This window comes from Ovis aries, chromosome 12 (assembly GCF_016772045.2).
Source record: "Ovis aries strain OAR_USU_Benz2616 breed Rambouillet chromosome 12, ARS-UI_Ramb_v3.0, whole genome shotgun sequence".
NCBI lineage: Eukaryota > Metazoa > Chordata > Mammalia > Artiodactyla > Bovidae > Ovis > Ovis aries.
Genome location: NC_056065.1, coordinates 28,124,784 through 28,149,061, shown reverse-complemented (window position 1 = coordinate 28,149,061; position 24,278 = coordinate 28,124,784). Strand labels below are relative to the sequence as shown.

Below are 24,278 nucleotides of genomic sequence, written 5' to 3'. Positions count from 1 at the left end.
GTATTACTCAGATTTCCTTAGTTTTTACCCAGTGTCCTTTTACTATTCCAGGATCCTATCCAGGACACCACGTTACATTTAGCTGTCAAGTCTCCTTAGGCTCCTCCTCGGCTGTGACAGTTTCATACGTTTTTAAAAACAGAGAACATAACTTGCCTTTAACAAAAATAGAACCCTATATACATTCTATTTTGGAACCTGATTTTTTTTTCCCCCACTTAACAATATATCCTGGGTGTCCTTCTATGCTGCTAAATTTAGTCCTAAAGTTGATTTTAGTAGTTAATGTTAACTCCTTTGGAACACACAGATTCGTGTGAGAGATTATTTTTGATTCAAATTCTATCACATTATCATCTGAGTTTAAAATTAGAAAAAACACACATATACATCCATTCTGTATAGCAGTGTATACACAGGCAATCCCTGGAAGCATGTTATTTAACAGAAGCAGATGCTGTCCCTGGGGAGGGACGAGAGGGAGACTCTGTCTCCTTCTGTACTTTTTGAATTTTAAATATTGAAATTTTAAAAACTAAAAAATTAAGTTAAAATTTGCCCTGTGGGTTCTCCTTCCCTTTGGGGTGAAAGTGTTCTCCTGGTCGCCCTATGGATCTGTGGTGCCTGTAGGGTCTCTGTGCCCAGGCTGCCGGGTCAGAATTGAGGAGACAAACTGGGCTCAGAGGGCAGCCACGGGCTTGGTGAGGGGAGAGGGCAGTGGGGAGCAGCTGGTCACAGCTGAGGGCCAGTGCTGAAATAGTGGCCACAGGTGAAGGAGGAGGGGACAGGCTGGGACACCAGAGAGCCAGGTTCCAGCCCTGAACCTCCACTTCCCTGTGACTTAGGCGACTCCTCGCCCCCGCTGGGAGGTGGTGGCTCCCTGGAGGCCTCCGCGTGAGCGCGTGTGTGTGCACGTGTGCGCAAGTCGTTTTGGTTGTGTCTGACTTTTTGCAACCCTACAGGCTGTAGCCGGCCAGGCTTCTGTGGCCATGAGATTCTCCAGGCAAGAATACTGGAGTGGGTTGCTGTGCCCTCCTCCAGGGGATCTTCCTGACCCAAGGATCAAACCCACATCTCTTATGCCTCCTGCACTGGCAGGTGGATTCTTTACCACTAGTGCCACCTGGGAAGCCCCCGAAACCCCTGCATGTCTCAGACTCTCTGAGAACAGAGACTGATCTGTAGCAGGACGTCCAGGACATGGCCTGGAGCCAGAAGCTCATCACAGAACAGGGAAGTGGCGGGGCCAAGAAGGCCGAATAAGGGGGCCAGTGGGGATGAGGAGAGAACGTCGAGGAGAGGTCACAGATCGAGCCGTGAGCAGCCGGGAGCACAGGGGTCAGTGGGGGAGCAGAAAAGACCCTGACAAGGCCTAAACGTGAGGGAGGAGGATGGCAGCAGAGAGAGTGAGAAGGGAGGTCCTCTCGGGCGAATTTCAGGCCAGGGAGTCAGGAAAAGAGACACACTGACACACACACATGCATACAATATGTGAGCAGTTAGAATTTTCCATTTATACGTATTCCTTGGGTGGAAAATTAGGAACCTGGGCAATTTCGACACTTTTCAGCCTTGGGAAGGTATATTCAACTTTTCTGAATATTTTTTTAAAGATAAACTTATATGGTACAACTGCTACGGGAAACAGTATTATAGTTCCCTCTAAAATTAAGCATAGAATTACTAGTTGACCCAGCAACTTCACTTCTGGGTATATACCCAAAGAACAGAAAACAGGAACATAAGCAGATATCTGTACATTCATAATCACAGCAATATTTTTCACAATAGCTAAAAAGCAGAAGCAACCAAAGTGTCCATTGACGGATGACAATGTGTGCCCTTATTCAAAATGTACCATTACTCAGCCTTAGGAAATTCTGACGCATGCTACAATATGGATGAACCTTGAGGACATCATGCTAAGTGCAATAAGCCAGTCAAAAGGACACAGATCACATGATTCTACTCATGCAAGGTCCTTAGATTCAGAATTCATATTTAAGTTTACAGAGACAGAAAGCAGAATGGTAGTTTCCAGAAGCTAAGGAGAGGGAGAGAAACAGGAGTTAGAGTTGAATGACAAGAGTTTCAGTTTTTGCAAAATAAAAAAAGTTCTGAAGATAGAGGGAGGTGCTGGCTAGATAACAATATAAAAGTACTTAATCCACTGCGACATTACAGGTAGCAAGGTACACTTAATGCTTTCAATGGTCAACTTTATGTTATGTGTATTTTACTATGTGGGTGTGCTCAGTCGAGTCTGGCTCTTTGTGACCCTATGGGCAATAGCCCGCCAGGCTCCTCTGTCCATGGGATTTTCCTGGCAAGAATACCAGAGTGGGTTGCCATTTCCAACTCCAGGGGAATATTTTACTATAATTAAAAACAAATAGATAAATTTGTACAAATTAACAGCATGAGTTTGATTTTCTTAAACATTTCTATATCTGATTCTAAATCTGTGTTGGGCTAAAAAAATACTTTTTCACTATGGAAACTATTATCCCAAATTAACTTAGGTTGGGCTTCCCTGGTGGCTCAGAGGTTAAAGCATCTGCCTGCAATGCGGGAGACCTGGGTTTGATCCCTGGGTCGGGAAGATCCCCTGGAGAAGGAAATGGCAACCCACTCTAGGATTCTTGCCTGGAGAATCCCATGGACAGAGGAGCCTGGTGGGCTACAGTCCACGGGGCCACAAAGAATCAGACATGACTGAGTGACTTCATTTTCATTTTCACCTTTCCAAGAACATTTTGAAGACAGCTTTCCTTCCAGGTGAAGTTGGGTGACAACTTATGATACTGTTGGGACAGGAGGTCTAAAGCTACAGAGACAGGACAGTTTTTATTCGAACCTTGACTGACAGCTTGGGCACCCTTAAACAGTCACAGTATCATAGACTCCAAAGCCTCAAGGAAAGGCTGAGTTGACTGAGGCCATGCCCCGATCTAGGTCTCATCTCCATCCTCTCAAAGATTGTTCCATCATTCAACTAGATGGTGCAATTCTTTGGTTTTTATTTATATGTTTTCCCATTTAGCTCAAAAGACCATTGGATTTGTTGGGATTTTGCATTATTTTTGCATCTGAGTGCGGTTATACCTTCCAAATACATCTCACTGACCAATAATCAAATTCTGGGTCTCCCGGCTTTATTTAAGTCCCAGTGTTATTTAAGTGTCTATGAAGGTCGTTTCTGTCATACACATCCCCCTCCAGCTGGTGTTTTGGAAACATACCTTCAATCTTAGTTTTGAAGTGAGGGTATTTGTTGAGAATCTCCACCTGCTTCCTCCAGTCAAATTCATTCCTCCAGTAGGAGATGATTTTCTTCAAATAGTTGGAGTTGAAACCATAGTGGAAACGACTGTCCTCCAAAGGTGGAGTTAAACGGACCCTGTCAATCCTCTGATGTAAGTCCTGGAGAAAATGTGAGACCCCAAGGAGAGGAGGTGAGTGGGGCAGAGCACAAGAGAAAGTTTGTTTTCAGAAGACAGAGAAAGTCCTGCAGCCACCAGACCCCATGCTACAGCAAAGACAAAGCAAAATTCCACCAGACGGGATGAGGAGGCTCCTGGCTTGCAGACATGTGCTCTGGGTCATCAGGTTTATCCCAGAAGAAAGCTCCTGGCTTCCCAATGGTGGCTGTTCTCCAAGCATACAGTTTTCACTTTCAACTTCAGGTTACTTCTCATTTTTGTTTTTAAATGTATGAACAAAATGTGTTTTTAATTTATCGAGGCTTATATACAGCAAGGGGGGGCTTCCTAGGTAGCTCAGTGGTAAAGAATCTGCCTGCTAATGCAGGAGACGCAGGAGATCCCTGGGTTGGGAAGATCTCCTGGAGGAAGAAATAGCAACCCACTCCAGTATTATTGCCTGGAAAATCCTGTGGACAGAGGAGCCTTGTCAGCTACAGTCCATGGGGTCACAAAGAGTTGGACACAACTGAGCGACTAAGCACACAGCACACAGACGGCAGGGGGTGGCCAGCTTTTTTGTTTCTGTTGTTCTTTTGGCCAACTTTTTTCAAAAGGGCTAGATCATAAGTAGCTTAGGTTTTCTGAGCCGCAGCTAACCTACTCCGTTCTTGTAGGATGGAAGAAGTCATAGATGGTACATGGACAAATGGGAGTGACTGTGTTCTAATAAAACTTTACTTATGGGCACTGAAATTTGAATGCCAGGTAATTTTCATGTTACAAAGTATTATTCTTCTTTTGATTTTTTCCAACCATTTAAAAGTGTAAAAACTATTCTTAGCATGGGAGCTATACTAAAAGCAGGGGGCAGACTATTATACATAAAATAGATAACCAACAAGGACCTACACTACAGCGCAGGGAACGCCACTCAATACTCTGTAATAACCTGTATGGGAAAGTGAAAATCGCTCAGTTGTGTCTGACTCTTTGCAACCCCATGGGCTGCACAGTCAATGGAATTTTCTAGGCCAAAATACTGGAGTGGGTAACCTTTCCATTCTCCAGGGAATCTTCCCAACCCAGGCATCAAACGCAGGTCTCCCACATTGCAGGTGGGTTCCAATCTGAAAAAGAATGGATACATGTAATATTCATAATTGATTCACTTTGTCGTACATCTGAAACTAATACAGCATTGTAAATCAACTATACTCCAACGTAAAATCAAAATTAAATTAAAAAAAAAAAGAAGGCAGCAGAATAGATTTGCTGACTCTGATACCAGTGTTAAGTGATACACTATATGTGAGTATGTGTGTGTTAGTCACTCAGTCGTGTCCGACTCTTTGTGACCCCATGGACTGTAGCCCGCCAGGCTCCTCTGTCCATGGACTTCTCCAGGCAAGAATACTGGAGTGGGCTGCCACTTCCTTCTCCAGGGGATCTTCCCAGGGATCAAACCCGGGTCTCCTGCACTGCAGGGGGATTCTTCATTGTCTGCTCCTCTTCTCACCTGCTAGACGAGAAGCTCTTTGAGAGAAGGCTCTCTCTCTTCTTCCAAGTACTTGGCACTAGGTCTGCACACAGAAGGTGCTCCCATACCCACAGAATGAAAGAAACGATGGGTAGGGATGCCCCAGGTCCCACCCACCCTCCCGGTCCTGCTCAAGCCTGGCTCTCAGCTTAGCCTACTCCAGGGTCACACCTATCCCTCGTGATTCCAGCTGTGTGTGGAGGACGGGGCCCAGGCTTTGGCATTAAAAAGATCTGAGTCTAAATCTGCCAGCTTATTATCTTGGTCACTGTGCATCAACGGCTTTGGCTCTCTGAGCTTCAGTTTCTACATGACTGCAGTCACTGCACGTGATCACGGGGAGCTAAACGCACAGCAGGTGCCTGGCTGCAGCTGGCCCCGGGCCAGGCTCTCTGCGCTGCAGCTTTTTATGTCACCACAGCCTTGGTTTCACTCATGATCTCCACCCAGGCTCCAAGAAGGCCTCACTTCTGCATTTAAGCTCATCCCCAGGGTTTCAGGTGGGGCACAGAGGAGGCAGAAACAGCTGCTCTCTGTGACCCTTAATGTAGATTCAGTGGGCAGTTGTTTCCTCGCACGGGCACTACTGGGCCTTGGGAACCAGGAACATGGAGACAGAGGAGGGGGAAGGAGCAGAAGGGATGCGTGGGCAGAGTAGGTGAGTCCAGTGGGAGAAAAGCAGGCAGAAAGCAGCCCTAGAGGGACCACTTCGGAAGACCCTCCTTGGTGCCAGGCCCAGCCTGAGGCCCAACCCCAGATGGGGCCTCCCCGCCCTCCCCTCTGCTCAGCCGCCTGGAAAGAGGTGTCTTACGTTGATCTCCTCATCTGATGTTTCCACCTTGAATGGGCGGATGCTCTTATCCTCCCCAGCTGTGGGCCTCACCCCAGGCCCCCACCATCCATCTTCAAGGGGCAAAGTCTCTTCCTTGTCCTTGGAGACGAACCAGTAGATGACAAAGCCCAGCACTGAGGCGAGGAGTATTTCCAGCCACATGACTCCTGCAAGAGCAACAGCCCATCAACAACAGAGTCTGCCAGATGGCCCTTGACCTCTGGCTGGAAACGCCAGAATCCTGATTTCTTTCCCACCCAACCCTCGATTTTGTGTACTTTTGACATGAAAAAAACATCAGCATTTGTTGTTTAGTTGCTAAGTCCTGTCCAATTCCTGCCACCCCATGGACTGCAGCCCACCAGGCCCCTCTGTCCATGGGATTTTCCAGACAAGAATACTGGAGAAGGTTGCCTTTTCCTTCTCCAGGGGATCTTCCTGACTCAGGGATCAAACCTACATCTCTTGGACTGGCGGGCGGATTCCTTACTGATGAGCCACCAGGGAAGCCCAACTTAAGCATAGTATGGAAAAATTGGAAAACAATTGAGAAGGCCACAAAAATCACCATAATCCTACCAAGCTATGGAATTCATTAATCAGATTTAGAAAAGATGAAGCTGGGTTGGCTTCTGCATAGCCTTGGATGGTGGGCTCTGCATGTCTGAGGCCTCATGGTTCTCTGAGGGGGTCTCTTCCTCCAGACATTTCTGAGAAGCTTCTCTCCACTGTTGTGACATCCCTCCCCCACAGGAGTAGCAGGGACATCTCTGAGCGGCGGGCTCAGGAGAGAAGATAGAGTCACGCTTGCCCTTTGCTGTCTCTCCCTGAGAGGGGCCTCTCCTCAGGGTGTACATACAGGGCAAGTGGGGAGGTCTGAAGAGCTGGGAGGTTAAGTGCATCCGGGGTTGAGGGGAGTGTTCGGTGGCCCAAATGTGGGCATATATCTCAGCTGGTTGTCAACAGTTTTATTGAGATTTAATTCACATACCATGTAATCCAGTGGTTTTCAGTATATTCACAGATACATACAACCATATTCACAATTCGAGAAAATTTTCATCACTACAAAAAGGAACCCTGTACCCTTTAACTATTACCGGCACTAGTCCCCCACACCACCCTGGCCCTAAGCAGCCACTAATCTACCTTCTGTCTACAGACTTGCTTATTACATTTCATATAAACTCAGATGTTTTAATCATTTGTCTGACTCCCCTACTTTTTTCGCAAAAGGGTAAAAAAGAAGAGCTTAGTTCCTGCAAACCAGTATCAGGCCGACAATGGCTCGGCATTATCATCTAGCTATTTGTTTTGCACGTTTCCAAGGAAGTAACCCCCCTTCCCCTGAAGGTTCACAGTCAGAGAAGTGTGTGTGAATATGGGTTCCATCCTCAGGCCAGAGACCTTTGCAGAGCCACCTCCCAGGCCCAGCCCAACTGCCCCCTGGAAACCTGGGGCACGGGAAGGATGCCGCTACCAAACCCACCCCAGTGTGCCCTCTATCCACTGCTGGGGGCTTGCCAAGGCCCTGCGGTTTGCTCTGCCAAGAAAACATGCACAGGCTTCTCCCACTTCCCACAAAGAGATGCTCTGTCTCTGCCAGGGAAACCCCTCCCCTTTGAGAAGAGCCAGCTGCTAGTCTTTGTGTTATTCGAAGGCAGGGGCTTTGAGGTGCTAGGGAGCATGTGGGAAAAGACGGAAGGCAGAGAGCAGAGCTGCCCTTGGCAGTGGGAAGAAACAGATGTGGCTCACTGGCCAGGTGGGTCATAATGTAAGAGTCTGGAGCTGGGAAGACAAGAACTGTGTCTATCCTAGTCCCTGCCCTGACCACAGTGCCCAGCATAATGTCTGGCAAAGAAAGGCATTTTGCCAATATGTGTGCGATCAACATATACAGTGGATGCAAATAAGATGTTGCAGGATGGGAGCTGCAGTCATGATGAACAAGAGAGGTTAACTTTAATCTCCCAAGTGAATGATACACATCATCTTCCTTACCTGACTTCAGCACAGAGAGGTCAAGAGCACGCTTGTCACTTTCCACTGGGTTATAAATGCCCTACTTTCCCTTTTCTGTGTTGAATTATCCCAGGGCTTTCACTTGTCCATGTGAACTCTGAGTTCTCACCCTTTGAGCAGCTCCTTGGGAAGCAGCCAGGGAAACAGAGTTGTGAAATACTGCACCCAGCTCCATGTTAGGAGACTGCAGGTGCCACCTTCAGCCTCCACCGCCTTTTTACAATTGCTGGGTACTACCCACCTAGCAGATCTGATATGTGTGCAGAGAGTTATCTCCCTTGGACTTCGACAACAAACAGAACCATGAGCTAGAGTGTTGAAATGATCAGTATTCAGGCACTGCATCTAAACTCTGGGGACCTGGACAAGGGGCACCATGATGGGCCATGCTGGCAGAGCCCAGGGCAAAGTGACAGATTCAAGGAGAAAGTTTAAAGCCCTTTCTCTTGCACCTTAATTAAGATAATGAGAGTATTAGTTCTTGGTTCAAGGACGGTACTTTAGTGCTATTGATCTCAGATTACAAAGCAAGTTTCACTGCAGCGTGTTAATTTGCCACCTATTAACTACCCTTTATTTATTAGCAGGTATTAAATGCACCTGAAGCAAGGCGCTCTAGGTTAGCCCAGTGTAACAGGCATTGACTCTGCTGGTGGGTTTTCAAGGGATGTGATAAACCATGGCGCATGCAAATCCATCCACTAAAGAACCAAATTTCACTGAACTTTCTTTATCACTTAAGGTAAGAACCAGGGCAGGCAAGGCACTTGCCGCAAATCACATCGCACTTTCGAGGATTAGAATCTGTCGTCAAAGCATTCATTCCTGGGCTGTCGCTGGGTATGTTGCTCCTGCCACCCCGACCTACCCACACCATCTTATTTCCTCTCAGCATCCGTTTCCAGCCTCAAGCCTTCATACCTGCCCTTTGGGTCCCAGTCAGAGCACAGGCGAGCCACGACTGCAGGGGAAGCTTCTCTCAGGTCAGAATATTTTTTTCCCCCAAATTAAATAATAATAAACAAGACCTTCCCCTTCCTCGCGCACTGGAGCAGCGGGTCCATAAGGAAGGAGGTGGTTGGTCCGCGAACTCCGAGAAGAGGCGGGGCCTATGAGTCCGACCAATCAGAGTTCAGCCCCCCCATCCTTAGGTTTAACTCTGCCCGCACTCTCCCAGGCCAGCGAGTGAAAGCCTAGACAGACGCTCACTGCCAGGGGCGTGGAGGGTCTCGGAGCGCTGAGGCTGCCCTCAGACCTCCGGATCTCCCCAGTCAGGGCTGCTGCTTTATTTAGAATATGAGGAAAGTGGAAGTCTGAGGCTCAGGAGAGACGGCGCCACTCTGCCTGTCCAGCTCTTTGTACAAAGCAGGCGATGGCGTGGAGCCAGCTGATAGCTCTCCTCCCCAGCGCGGGCTCTCTGGGGGTGGGGCCGGTTGAAGAAACATCGCTCACAAGGGGGAGAGGCACTGTTCACCGGGAAAGCCAAGGCCAACAGCACTCTGGCTGTCGCAGCCTAGACTGGGGGAGGGGGTGGCTCCAGGCAGTGACACAGCTTCCCACCCCATCCCCCAAGCCCCACCTGCAGGGGAAGAGAAGGGCTGCACCAGTCCAACTTCCCTGGGCCGGCCAGTCTCGCTAGTCTGGAGCCATTGAACAGCCAAGCTGAAGAGGAACTCAGCAACCTGAGCCCAGCCCCTTCACTTCATAGCTGGGGAAACTAAGTCCAGGGGTGGCCATAACTCACCCAAAGCCATGTGGCCAGGGAGCAACACATCTGGGAAAAGAAGAAAAGGAGAAAAGAACCACTGTACTCCTGCCATCTATTGTAACTGGCCTAGGGCAAGGTTTCTTAACCTTGGCACAACTGACATTTTGGACCAGATAATTCTTAGTTAGTAGGCCTGTGCCTTGGAACAGCATCCCTGGCCTCTAGCCAGTAATACCACCTCCTCCCCAGTGTGGGATGGCATTACATGTCTCCAGATACTGCTACATGTTCCGTGGGGGAGAAATTGCCTTCAATAAAGTGGAGAACCCACACTGCGGGTCAGTGATTCAACTTCAGTATGTGTTGGATCATCTGAGGAGCTTGTTGAACAATTCAAGGGATCTGCGGTATGGGCAGAGAATCTATATTTCTAACTAATTCCCAAGCAGTGCTGCTGCTCATGGCCCATGGACCACACTTTGAGAACCCCTGCTCTAGACTGGATTATAAACTCAAAGAAGGCTGGCCGTCTGTCTTGCTCCCCAAGGTATCCCAGTGAACACTGAGCCCAGTTCTGGCAGATGCAGGAATCTCAACAGTTATTGAATAAACACTTGGGTCTGACCAAGGTAGGAGGGACTATGACCCTTCTACAGAATCAAGAGGCAAAGAGAAAATATCATTTTGAAGGTAACAGGTGAGCATTGCAGAGCCTCTCTCTGTACACAGACTGGTAAACTGGTCCCATGCAGAAAGCTGGATCCAAGTACCCTCCTGGTTATGGAGGAAGGGTGGAACCATGACTCCACATCCACAGAGTCCAAGATACCAGCAGAAATTTGAACTAAACGTGACAGCTCCAGAGAACCCTGCCGCCCCCCAGCCAGGCCAGTGAAAGTCTCAGCAGCCCAACTCTCATGTTTTACCAACTTTATTTTCCTGGTGAGGAGAAATTCCATAACCTCTCCTTCTTACAGTCTGCAACTTCGAGGGCAGTGGGACCCCAGAAGGCTTGGAAAGAAGTTGGGGCAATGCTGCCATATCAACCAAGTCACCTTCCTGCAGGAGTCTTTCCTATCTTCCCCCAGCCTCCAGCTTTTGTTTCTTTTGTCCTCTCCAAATCAGTGCAAATACACACTTGAAGCTGGGGGGTTTGGGGTTTCAGGCCCACTTCTGGCTGATGGGCCTCAGTCCGACGACTGGACACAGATAAGACATTGACCTTTAAGATGGAAGGGCAGGTGGAGGGTCCCATCCAAATTGGAACTGAGGTAACAGTCCTAGGAGAGAAACTAGGATGAATTAAAATGTAACAGGAGGGAATTCCCTGGTGGTCCAGTGGTTAAGAATCCACCTTGCAATGCAGGAAACAAAGGTTCAATCCTTGGTTGTGGAACTAAGATCCTACATGCCTTGGAGCAACTAAGCCACAGTTACCGAGCCCATGTGTTCCGGAGCCACACCCCACAACTAAAGAACTGGTGCTCAGCAACAAAGGATCCTGAGTGCTGCACCTAAGACCTGATGCAGCCAGACAAATAAATATAAAAAATAAATAATAAAAATTGTTAATCACTACAAAAACATGTAACAAGAGACTCGTACAGTCACTCTGGAAGACTGTTTAGCAGGATCTACTAAAACTGGGCAGATACCAACTCTATGACTCAGCAGTTCACTCCTAAGTAGAGATCCAACCAAAATGTGTCCACATGTGTTCACGTGTTTGCCAAAAATCACAACCTAGAATGTTCATAGCCACATGATCCAGGTCTGACGTGTAGAAGCCAAAACTAGAAATAATCCAAATGTCCTCCCACTGCAGTTAGTGGTCTGCTGATACGATGGAACACCCTACAAGGAGAACAAATAATCTATAATTACACACAGTGACATGGATGTGTCCCACAAACAGCGCTGGGCCAAAGATGCCAGACACAAAAGAGAACTCACTACGTGACTCCGTTTGTATAGAGGACAAAGACAAGCAAAACTGATCTATAATAAGAGACTTTAGCACGGTGCTTTTCTTTGGACTCAAGCACTATATTGTACTTTCCAGTGAGTGCAGTATATAGACAGGTCTAGAAAAGAAAGGCTTGAAGGGCAAGACTTGGGCAACTTCATTGATTCAGTTCAGCAGTACACTGAGGAGTCACCCCCAGGATGCCCTCTAAGGAGTCTGGGGTGGCCATGGTTGCAGGCCCCCCCATTGCCTATATGCCACCCCCCAACTGTGGCACCCCAACCCGAGCTTTCTTTACTCAGTAAGACTTACTGACTCAGAAATCAGCCACTAGTAGCTTGATTCCTGGAAGAAGGTGGGACGTTAGAGGGCAGACCTAGTCACTGGGTCCCTAGGAACAAAGTGTCGCCCAGTCCCACCATAACATCAAGGAAAATGCAAACACCTTGCGAATTTGGGGAGGCCCAGTGGCCTACTTTAGTGTTCCCATTTGAGGAGCCAGCCTGGCTTTCTTGCAGAACCTTCATTCCATGGGAATCCCCTTGCCTCCAACAGCAACTCGGACTACCTTTAAGAAATGGAACATTTTGGAGTTTACAATAAGGGATCTTCTAGCATGCATTGGAGAAGGAAATGGCAACCCACTCCAGTATTCTTGCCTGGAGAATCCCAGAGACAGAGGAGCCTAGTGGCCTGACGTCTGTGGGGTTGCACAGAGTCGGACATGACTGAAGTGACTTAGCAGCAGCAGCAGCAGCAGCAGCGTGCTTCCTTGTTCAAGTAATTCAAAGTCCAGCTCTGCCATTTACCAATTGAAGGGCTTTGGCCAACTTACCAAATCGCCCTGAGCATCTGTGGTGGGGGTGGTGGTTTAGTTGCAAAGTCGTGTCCAACTCTTGGTTCGTCATGGACTATAGCCCACCAGGCTCCTCTGTCCAAAGGATTTCCCAAGCAAGAATACTGGTGGGGTTGCTATTTCCTTCTCCAAGGAATCTTCCCAATCCAGGGATCGAACCCAGGTCTCCTATATATTGCAGGTGGTCTCCTGCATTACAGGTGGATTCTTTACCAACTGAGTCACCAGGGAGCATCTGTGGTCTCGTATGTAAAGTGAAGATAGTGCCAACTTCACAGGATCAAAGCAGGTGCTCCACAAATGCATGCTCCTATCACTATGTGAAATTTTCATGCCTCAAGAGACCCCAGAGGACCCTTGTCCCTATCCCTGTTAGATGACAGGCCTAGGACCCTGCCAAAGACTTGCATAAGCAGACTGGGAGCAGGAGAGTGCATGGCGTGTTCATCTACTGGCCTCCTCTCACCAAAGACAAACTTGAAGGTTAAGGAAAGTACAAGGTTATATACATCTTGGCTACTAGAGTTTTGCAATAGATGTCTCTGGAGGGTAGGCCCCATTCTTCTTTTCTGTTCTGAGAAGTTACATTAGGGTGCAGAATTCTGTTTACTAAGGCTTCCTGTTTCCAAGGAAAGCTATATTTATCTCATCTGTGTGGTCAGCTCCTGCTGGTGTAGAAAATATTCTATCCACATAAAAACATCAATATTTAGGAGACACTATGAAAAATTCAGAAGTAATACAACGTGAAATGAGAGTCTCTGCTTTATTATGCTAGCATCTGAAATTGGAGGTTAATTCATCTACTCCAAAGCTTCCAAAAATATATTTAATCTAATTAGGTTGTTGTTTTGTTTTGTTTGTAATGCACTTTTCCAGAATACTGGCAAAATACTTTGTTGAAAGAATTGGGGAAGTGAGGAGCCTTTCAGAATGAAAACATTTTTTCTCCCCTGGAGCCACAGTACCCTTCCTTAAAAAATGATTAGTTGGCCTCAAACGGGAAAGGTAGTTTTTGTTGCAAAGCAGCCAGATATTTTTAAAGACACAATAACTGGAAGATGGTGGTCATTTAGTTCTAAGATGTTGAACTTAGAAGGAAATCTGAACAACAATTGACTACTCTGATAAGAAATGGGATTGTATGCAACTTAAGTCCCCAAATTCTATATCGAAGGTTTGAGCATGTGCTTATGAAACTTGGGGGAAAAAATCAGGAATTAGTTCAAGCTGAAACAGTCAACTGCGCAATATAGTGATCTTTACCCATAAAAGATACAAACAGAGCAATTTATTATTTCACTTTTCTTTTGTTTTTCTGGATTTGACTTGTAAAGGACAATTTTAAATATAGGAGATCAAGTAAAAGTTGTGCTTAATTCTCTTTAGCATTGTTAAAAGGAAACTCGGGCTAAGAATTTTACTGAATGTAAAGTATTTCTGTTATGCCTGGGGCAGAAACACCAGTTTTAAAACAAACAGTTCACTATGAGATTGATGTTAAAAGTTCAAAAGAAAACTCTGTTTGCAATTGGAATGTACAAAGTATCAAGAAGTCATTTTGCTCCTTTAAAGAAAATAAAAGAGCTGGATTGGTGCCTTGGAAAAGCGAGTATAAACTTGCTTTTGGATCAAAGGGCGGTTTAGCAAACACTGCCTGTGATGGTGAGCTGGCTTCTTTGCAGGCACAAGGAATAAGACACAGTCTTGTGCCTGCTGAAGTTCATGCTCTAGAAGGACAAACAAATGAACAAATGACATCCCTCGAATGATAGATACAATAATATCTACACAGATGGAAGAGAAGTGTACAAAGGTAAGAGTGGTAAGCCTGCCACAAAGGTTTCATGGAGTAGGGGGGTCATTGAGTAGGGTTTTTAGGGATGAATAGGAGTTTACCAGACAGAAAATAATGGCGGAATGGAGATATACCCAGGGAGAAAAGAGAGCATGTGCAAGGACTTCCCTGGTGGTCCAGTGACTAAGACTCTGCGTTTTTAATGCAGGGGGCCCAGGTTCATTCCCTGGTCAGGGAACTAAATCCCACATACCACAACTCAAGATCCTGCGTACCGCAACTAAGACTCAGTGAGGATAAATAAATAAATAAATTCATTGGGCATTTAAAAATCCACAAGTAAAAAAAGAGAGAGAGCATGTGCAAAGACATGAAAGTGAGGAAGTGCGTGGTATAAGCAAAGATCCACAATAATCTACATCCACGTTCAGTGTAAGAGTTGAGTACAAGCTTTGGAGGTCAGTCATTTAATCTCTTCCTGTATTAACTGAAAGGAGTCCCTGTCTTATCTCTTTTATAAATTGTTACTTCATCATGATGAAGCTGACTCAGGAGTTTTAACTTAGAAATCGTGTTTGCAATTCAGAGGACCCTTCTGTGAATTAGATCCCAAGGGGATCAAGGGACAGAAATATACCTGGGAGGTGAGTCTTTCATGGTTGTGTGAGAAACGGGTGGCCAGGGCAGGAGATTATTCAAACCCAGCATTCCACCCCAGTTGCCCTTAGTGATTTGGCTCTCCAGCAGACGTGCTCCCAGACTGAGATATTGTGGCAGACTGCCAGCTATGTTTTCCTCTTCCTTCTCAGCACTGAAATTTTTATTTTAGTCAGAGAAGCCCGGCTAAACACTACATTTCTTGGCTTTCAGTATGACAGGGTGATTAGGTGTTGACAAAGAGCTGGAAGTGTGTTTGAGGCAGAGCCATCTGTGATCCAGACAGAACCTTCGTGTGAATTAGGAAAAGATCCATTCCTCAAAATACTGTCAGAAAATGAATCTAATATACTGCTTTTGTTACAGGACACCTCACTGCCATCTGCTAGAAAGCACTTGGAAATAAAAATACAAATCCATGATGATGATGATATGAATGGTTTCCTTGTCCAGGGAACAACCTGCACAAGGGTACACTGGTCTTGTATGTGTGTGAAGACTATGTAGAGAGCTCTGACTCAGCTGGAAAGCTGCACATTTTGCCCTTCCCCTTCTTTTTCATGCTTCCTGGGACACAGACATGATGGCTGGACTCTGGTAGCCATTTTGGACCATGAAGTGATCTTGAGGATGGGAATCAGAGATGATGGGGAAAGATGGAAGTCATCATGGAACCACCAGCCCAACGCTGGACTACTTACTCCCAAACTTCCTTTGTATAACAGAAAAATAAACTTCTATATTGTTTGAGCAGAAAGTGAAGAGGAATTAAAAAGCCTCTTGATGAAAGTGAAAGCGGAGAGTGAAAAAGTTGGCTTAAAGCTCAACATTCAGAAAACGAAGATCATGGCATCCAGTCCCATCACTTCATGGCAAATAGATGGGGAAACAGTGGAAACCGTGTCAGACTTTATTTTTGAGGCTCCAAAATCACTGCAGATTGTGATTGCAGCCATGAAATTAAAAGACGCTTACTCCTTGGAAGAAAAGTTATGACCAACCTAGATAGCATATTCAAAAGCAGAGACATTACCTTGCAGACTAAGGTCCATCTAGTCAAGGCTATGGTTTTTCCTGTGGTCATGTATGGATGTGAGAGTTGGACTGTGAAGAAGGCTGAGTGCCGAAGAATTGATGCTTTTAAACTGTGGTGTTGGAGAAGACTCTTGAGAGTCCCTTGGACTGCAAGGAGATCCAACCCATTCTGAAGATCAGCCCTGGGATTTCTTTGGAAGGAATTATGCTGAAGCTGAAACTCCAGTACTTTGGCCACCTCATGCGAACAAGACTCTGATGCTGGGAGGGATTGGGGGCAGGAGGAGAAGGGGACGACAGAGGATGAGATGTCTGGATGGCATCACTGACTCGATGGACATGAGTCTGAGTGAACTCTGGGAGTTGGTGATGGACAGGGAGGCCTGGCATGCTGCGATTCATGGGGTCGCAAAGAGTCGGACACGACTGAGCGACTGAACTGAACTGAACTGATTGTTTGAGCTGTTGTTATTTTGAGTTTTCTGTTATACAAAGCCTAAAGTAATCCTAACTGATTGAGAAAGTCAGGGAGAAAAGAAAATATATCAAGTCCTCCAGGGCACATACTCTTAGGAACAAATGCTCAGTTTTCAAAATTTTCAATACTATATACAATTTCAATGCTATAGAACATGATAAATAAACATTTTTCCCGCTGCCCCAGTCACAGAAAGGTATGTTCTCAAAAGACAGACACAACACAGTAGCTGGCTCCTCGAAGAGGTGTTGTCAAGAATGGTGCCATCATTCTTGAGAAACGAAAAGGATATTATTCCACTTGACTCCCAACTATTCAGACTCTTCTTTAAATAAAAACCTGGGTGAGAAGCAATTTTGTAATACCTATCAGGATGTAAGATACAAATGACCTTTGACTCAGCAATTCTAGTTCTAGGAATTTCTGCCTCCAAAATACTGAGTTTATGTTTAAGTAAAATGCCATATGTACAAAAATATTCACTACAGCTCTTTTTTTGGTAAAAGCAGAAGACTGAAACAATATAAATATTTATCTTCTGGGACGGTGAAATAGTCTGACATTCATACAGTGAATATGTGCAGAAGGTAAATCTATATGCTAATATGAAAAGATTTCTATGATAGGTACGTGAAAAAAGTAGGGTACAAAAGAAGTGTGTACGATTACTGGGTGACAATGGGGTAGACCAAAGGGCACACACAGTCATGTGGAGACTGTCAGAGTTCATGCAGACGCCGGTGACAGTGGCCTCCGGTAAGGAGGAAACACTTTCGCTGGATAAACTTCTGTGTGTCGAAAAAAACTTTTTTTACCACATGCATGAACTATCTGCCCCCAAATAAAATAGTCATACATTTTCTAAAGTATAGAAGACCGCAAGAGTGACTCTTCCCTGTGATCCTGCTCCAAGCGTGAGTCAGACACCTCGCAGCACCAGAGCTGCACAGACTCGCTGGTGTGACTTCCCAGTGGCCAAGAAGCCCTTGACACAAAGGTGAATCTGGAAACCTGGAAACCCAAGGGCATCTGAGAGCTGGGGGCCTGGCAAACATATGAAATGGGGTAAAGAAATCTGACTGGGCTGTGGGAGAACTGGTGTCCAAACGGGGCTGTCCTTTCTGGGCACGTAGTTCCCACTGCCACCTCTGGATAGAGGACACACACGTGAATCTCTAACCCAGACCTACTCTGAGCAACAGACTCAGGCACCCACCTGCCAACTTGACAGTTCCTCAATGTCTCAAAACCTCCTCCAATGCATCTGAGGTTGCACTTGTCTCCTGAAACTTTGTCTTCTTCTGTGGTTCCCTCTCCCTGTTGCTGGAAGTACCCACTTCTAACTGCCAAAAACCCAGGCGATGGCCTCGAAACACCCCCATCCTCCATTTCATCCACATCCAATCTATAGGCGAGTTCCAGAAGCTCCACCTCCCAATTATACCACAAACCCACCTCTACCACCGCCAGCCAGCCCATGTGCCCAAGTGGTGCCCTTCTCTCCCTGGACTACAGCTGGGTTCACTTACCCCTGCTCTGCCTCCTCCAGTGTGCTCTGCAGCCAGAGCGATCTTCCGGAAACCCAAATCTGACCCTATCATGCCCCTGTTAAAACTCCTAAATAGCTTTCTGCTACTTTGGGGACAAAACTGGAAAAGGTCACTTATCATTCCAATCCCAAAGAAGGGCAATGCCAAAGAATATTCAAACTACTGCACAATTGCACTCATTTCACACGCTAGCAAGGTCATGCTCAAAATTTTCCAAGCTAGGCTTCAACTGGGCTTCCCTGGTGGCTCAGCTGGTAAAGAATTTGCCTGTAATGCAGGAGACCTGGGTTTGATCCCTGGGCTGGGAAGATCACTTGGAGAAGGGAAAGGCTACCTAATCCAGTATTCTGGCCTGGAGAATCAGTCCATGGGGTCTCAAAAGAGTTGACAAGACTGAGCGAGTTTTCACTTTCAGGCTTCAACAGTACATTAACCAAGAGCTTCCAGACGTACAAGCTGGGTTTAGAAAAGGCAGAGGAACCAGAGATCAAATTGCCAACATCCCGTGGATCATGGAAAAAGCAAGAGAATTCCAGAAAAACATCTACTTCTGCTTCATTGACTACGCTAAAGCTTTGGACTGTATGGATCACATCAAACTGTGGAAAATTCTGAAAGAGATGGGCCTACCAGACCACCTTATCTGCCTCCTCAGAAACCTGTATGCAAGTCAAGAAGCAACAGTTAGAACTGGACATGGAACAGTAGACTGGTTCCAAATTGGGAAAGGAGTCCGTCAAGGCTGTATGTTGTCACCCTGCAGCATACATGGCGAGAAATGCCAGGCTGGATGCAGCCCAAGCTGGAGTCAAGATTGAGATCTAGAGGGTGAGGATCAGCCTCAGGATCCTGGCAAACACAGTGGGGAGGGGCACAGCCTGAACTGGGAGACTCTCCTTCCTCAAACCCAGGCAGGTGGTTAGAACCTCGCAATTGGAAAATGCTCCCTAAACTATAGAAAGCTACCAGCTAACTCCAAGTCAGCGCTCACCATGTACCTGGCCTTCAGCCGGAAGAGGCCAAGAAGGTGGCCACAGTCCTGAGCCTGCGGAGAAGGCCCAGCTCGGCCTCCATCTGGGAATTCCTCTGTCTACCCTGTCGTCCAAAGTCTTCCTGACAGGGATTCAGACATGAGAACCTCACGCTCCTTCTGGGAGAAGCCAGCCACTGGCCAACAATGGCGTGGCAGAGGGGTACGCTGTGGGCCCCTGGACTCCGGGCCAGAGAAAGGTGGGGCTGGGGATCTGTGTGCTTCGGCAGGCTACCCTTCCCCGCCCTACCCAGCCTTGCTGCTCCTCTGTGGGGGAAGGCACGGCCTGCAGAATGGGGAAAACAGACAGCTTCCTCTCCACTTCAGGCTGGCCTGCCAACACAAACCTTGAACGTTCTTCCTCAAATGCAGGCCAATAGACGGCCACATCTGGGGTTCCCGGAGCTCCCCAACCATGACACTCGATGTGGGAGAGAGCACTCAGGCCCAGGGTAGGTGGGGGAAAACCCTGGGTGCAGGCGCCTCCCCTATTCTGCACAGCCCAGCACATGACCAGCCTCCCCACTCACAGCCCTCTCCCTGAACCCCAGTGGCTGGCAGGGCCTCAGGTGGATGGGGTCCATGGGTAAGGTCAACTGGGTTGGGCTGATTAGAATCTTCTGCAGTAGGGTAAGGGCTGTGTTTATCTCCCTGAAAGACCTGGAGCCAAAACTGGGAGAGCAGCCTGGAGCCGGAATCCGGGAGAAAGAAAAAAGTAGTTTACAGGCAAAAACAAAGGGACGTAAAAAAGTATAAACAGTGTGGGGGGCAGCCTTCTGATGGGGCAGCCCCTGTTCTGGGTCCTGAGGGAAGGAAGACACATCCCTGTCTGCTCTGGAGAGTCACCCCGCCCTCTGCTCCCAGCTATATATGTATACACACACCTGAATAGACAGACAGGAAGAATACAATTAGTGACCACTGATCTGATGAAAATCGTGGAGTAGGGTGCCAGCTCGGCTGGCGGTCAGGTACTAATGGCCTGCTTTGAATCCTGGCTCTACCACTTGCCAGCCATAGGCCAGGTAACCTTAGGCCAGTGACTTCATTCCTCCATGCCTCAGTCTCCCTGTCTGCAAGATGGACAGAATAAAGTACATCTCCTACCGAGTGAACAAAGGTAAAGTTGCCACACAGGGAATTTTTGACTGTGAAAACAAAAAGAGCATTCACTTTTTGTTTTTAGATCCTGGAACACGAAGGTGGGGGAGACAGACCTAGCCTGAAGCTGAGGGAACCTTCTCTGAGGAAGTGCTACCTGAACAAAGGTGGGAAGTTAAGGAGGTTTCTTTGTAAGAGGGAAGAGCAGCGGGCTCCAAGGTGGATATGTTGTTGTTGTTTAATTGCTCAGTTGTGCTCGACTCTTTGTGACCCCATGGACTGTAGACTGCCAGGCTCTTCGGTCCTTGGAATTGTTCCAGCAAGAATACCAGAGTGGGCTGCCATTTCCTTCTCCAGGGGATATTCCTGGACTGGGGATTGAAGCTGCGTCTCCTGCATTGGCAGGAGGATTCAGTCTGGGATAAGGAGGGGGCAGCCTCAGCATCTGACAGGAGAGTCTGGAACGGTGAAGGGGGGCCATGCAGTGAGCTGGCTGGCCCGGAGCACCTCCAGGGAGGGGACGGCGACCTCCACAGATGTTAAACACCCCTGGAGCAGGGGTGGCCACAAACTCATTCACTCAACCTTCAGCCCACACTTTTAGTTAAGCAACACAAGTGGGGGAGCAGACTGTCTCTCTACCCCACAGGGTGCACATGCTCACACTCAGGGAGTTTTATTTGAACCCTTTCCATCTCATGTTTGTCAGTTAAAATAAGACCTGTCAAGTTGTCCGTTGGTTCTAAATCACCAAAGGAAAAACCCAAGTGGAACACAGCTCACTGCCTATGAGGCAAAAGCATTACCTTCCTGGAATTTCAATACGTGGCATTTTCTGTTTGAGGAGAGAAAGACTCCTATTCAGGAGATAATAGGCGTGGGCCATATAATACACCTGTTGGATTTCCTTCCCACCATTAACCACACCCTCTCCCCTCCCTCCCATCCAGAGCGGCTTTTCTCAGCAGTGTGCTCCGGGTCTGGGAGCTTCCCCAGTAGTGTGTAACAGGATAGCACTGCAGGCTGGGCCACAGCGCGGTCACCTGAGCTGGAAAGGTGTCTAAAATGCACAGAAAGGTGTCCCTGTGCTCACATACTGCAGTCCTAAGGACTCGGGTCGGGGTTTAGAGGAATATTCTGCGTTGCTGCTGTCTTGGTGGGATCAGTCTGCTTGTGGAAATGTTAGGTTGCAAAAAGAAATGCAAAAGCTAAAAATACTTCTGGTGTTCAACCAAAGGTCGAGTGGGCAACTTGGAAATTAAGATGTTCCATCTTGACAGTATCACTGTGACCCTGAGACCTGACTGTGGGAAGGGGGCACATAACCACATAACTGGGTGAGGGCAGGGGCCACCTCCCCGCAGCTGGCCATCAGGCTGCCTGCTCTTGCCTTCTCACAGGGACAACTTGGTTCACAGGGAGAAAACTGGAAAGCAGGAAAGGCCATCCATTTTCCCCCAGAGAGCTGGTAAGAGAGGCAGATTTCCCTGAGCCCTTGGCACTCATGGGGTTAATCATGGAGCGTGGCGTGGAACCTGTGTTTCTCTTACTTTCCAAAAGGTTCAAGTCTCTCCAGTTCTGACAAGAGTGATGCAACCGGAAAGCCGTACCAGTATTGCAAAGGTCACTCATTCCGCAGGAAAAGCCAAGCCCCAGGTTGAGCTGCTGGTGGACATCCCGAGGTGGTGGTCCTCGGGGAAGGGTGGAGTCCCAGGCCCGGCCAGCGAGGAGCACAGTAGGGATCCCTGAGCTGGAGGCACCTGGCCTCCCGCTCACTCCTGATCAGTTTCCCACCACCCTCACGGTTCACACTGCAGACCACAGCCCAGCTAGAGCCAGCTCAATGGGCCCACAGGGGGTAGGGGTGCTCAGAACCCTTCCAGAATATCGCTAGGCGTCTGGGTGCCACCACCTCCCTGGACGAAGCCCTGGACCGGGCTATGGGGGTGGGAAGACTCTAAGCACAACATCTCATGGTCTACAATAACCCCGAGAAGTAAGGCATGTTAATAGTTTTGTTTTTCTGTTTTAAGGAGATTTGAAAATGAAGCTTCAACAAGTTAAATAGTTTGCCCAAGTTAACCCAGCTTGTAAGTGCCAAAACTGCACTTTAATGCAGTCTGTTTATGAATCTTCCCAAATGTTAAAGGCAGCCAAAACTCCTGCTGCTGCCTGACTCGGGACAAGCCCCATGGTCTCTGTTTGTGGGTTAGCAATGGAATCCTCCGGAAAGTCCTTAAACTCCCCAGAGGAGTATTCTTTTCCCCCCATAATGCAATCACTTTCAGTTGGGCGATGGAGAGTTTAGCAGATGTGGCTTTGTAGTAACTGGACGGTGCCCTCAACTGGCTCCTTGTGACAACAGTGTCTGCTGTCTGACAGCAAAGCCAAGACACAGACAATGGGGTCCAGTGGACAGGAAGACTCCCCTGCAGGTCCTGGAGCCTGCCTGGAGATATGCTCTCAGGCTAGACTTGAGAGAGTGAAAATAGCTGCTCTCTGGTGACAAAGGATAAAACTCCGTCAGGAATGTAAACAGAGTTATTCTTCAATATCCGTGGGGGACTGGTTCCAGGACCTCCAAATACCAAAATCCATGGATGCTCAGGTCCCTTCTATAAAATGGTGGCGTGCAGTCAGCCCACTGTCTTGGCAGATTCCACATCCATTGCCTCAAAACCCAGGGTTACGAGGGCTGGCTATATACCCTTGATGGCAGAAGAGACAGTTTCAGTTTGAACCTGGTTTGTATAATCGCCTGTTCAGTAATACAGTGTGCAAGGGCAGGACTGCACAGCTGTCCCCTTCACAAGGGAGCGTCCAGCACTTTCCCGTCAGGGAGGGAGGTGGAGGCGGCTGGCTCCTTGGCAAGGCTTCAGTTCCCTCTAGGGCGAACTTCTGGGGTGGCTTCTCCCTGCTGCAACCTCCCTACCTGACCACACAGCCCCTGGATCCTCTGCTCCTAGAGTCTGGGCCAAGAGCCACCCATAGGCAGTCCAGGGGTAATCCACAGGGCCAGCTGGGCTGGGAAGTGATCCTTCTGCCTTAACCCTTGGCCCCCAACCTCTGCCTGGGGTTTTGTCCCGGGCCCACACCCCAGGTGTGGCCCTTCAGTCCATTTGACATTGCCCTCAGTGGGCCTGGCATAGGCTGCAGGTCCACCCCAGCCCCTCAAAGCTGATCATTCCCCACTAACCTATTTCCTTTTCTGAAGATCCCTTTGGATTCTTATGCACAGAATCATCACATAATAGAGCTATAAGAAGCTTTGCAGATTATAAAGTCCAACCTCATTTCATGGATGAGGTCCACAGAGGGGACCTGACTGGCAGGGTTGGGACACCAGCCGGATCTTCTTTCTAGCCAGTTCTCTTTCACATCATTGTATTACCTCTCAAAGGAATGAATCACTCATGATGGGATGTAGGGTTTGATCAGAGGTGGGGTTTGAGCATGGGATCCTAGAGGCCCCTCAAGTCACCACAGGCTTGCTCCTTGCCCACTCCAGCCCAAGTGGGTCTGCACTGAGCTCTTTCTTTGGCAGCAGTGAGCAGCACACACTGAGCCCTGCCTTGTGTTTTAAGCCCAGTTGTGTCTCATTTCTTTGACTATCTCAGCTCAAGGATGGAGAACTAGAACCTGGGCAGACCCTCCCTTCTCATGTCTGGGGCAGGAACGGATGCTGGGAACAAAGTCAAGGTGCAAGTCAGCAAAGACCAAGTCTGGGCATGTTGGGTTATGTCCATGGGTGGGTCACTGTGCAGTGATAACACGGGGGCTCCTTGTGACCTCCAGCTAGTGCTGCATTTAGACCTCAGACATGAACAATGACACCACAGGAGGGGGCTAGGGGAGGCATTCCACTTCCTCCAATGATCCGAAGCCCTTTCGCTAAGGGTCCCTCTGCCCAAAGAGCCCCCAGTACGTCACTTCCCACAGACCTCCCACTCCCGTAAGTCTGTACCAGCCAGGGTGCTTAAGGCATAGCTGGGAGGCAGGTGGGATCACACAGGGAGCATGTGGGTTGGAGCAGATGGTGTTGAAGTTCATCCTGGCTGCCTTGCTGAACAGTTATTTTCCATGGAAGACTTTCTTTTTCTTGGAACTGGAGGTGGAGGAGCCTCTTGTTCTCAGGCTGGGCCAGTTCAGTTTATCCAGGTCACTCACACCAAAGGACATGGGTGGCAGCTTGGCCCACACTCAGCAAACAGACATAAAGTTCACCCATGCCAGGCGCATGCCTGGTGTGGGGCCTTTGCACTTGCTTGACCTGGTGTGCCGCC

The 24,278-nt window shown here is 47.9% G+C and overlaps 1 protein-coding gene across 4 annotated transcripts in view; it reads right to left on the bottom strand.

Moving 5' to 3' along the window:
* Window positions 1-24,278, bottom strand: part of EPHX1 (epoxide hydrolase 1) — a 37,937-nt gene that overhangs the window by 11,738 nt on the left and 1,921 nt on the right. For 3 of the 4 annotated variants that reach the window (XM_012187144.4, XM_060396054.1, XM_015099174.3), the window contains exons 2-3: window positions 5,774-5,961; window positions 3,243-3,423 (exon numbers count right to left, since the gene is read on the bottom strand). In XM_012187144.4, coding sequence (XP_012042534.2) covers window positions 3,243-3,423; window positions 5,774-5,956 — 364 coding nt within the window. In that variant the 5' untranslated portion in view covers window positions 5,957-5,961. Of the gene's footprint in view, window positions 1-3,242; window positions 3,424-5,773; window positions 5,962-8,737; window positions 8,808-24,278 lie in introns of those variants that run through there. The other variant, XM_004013628.5, reaches the window with a different exon arrangement.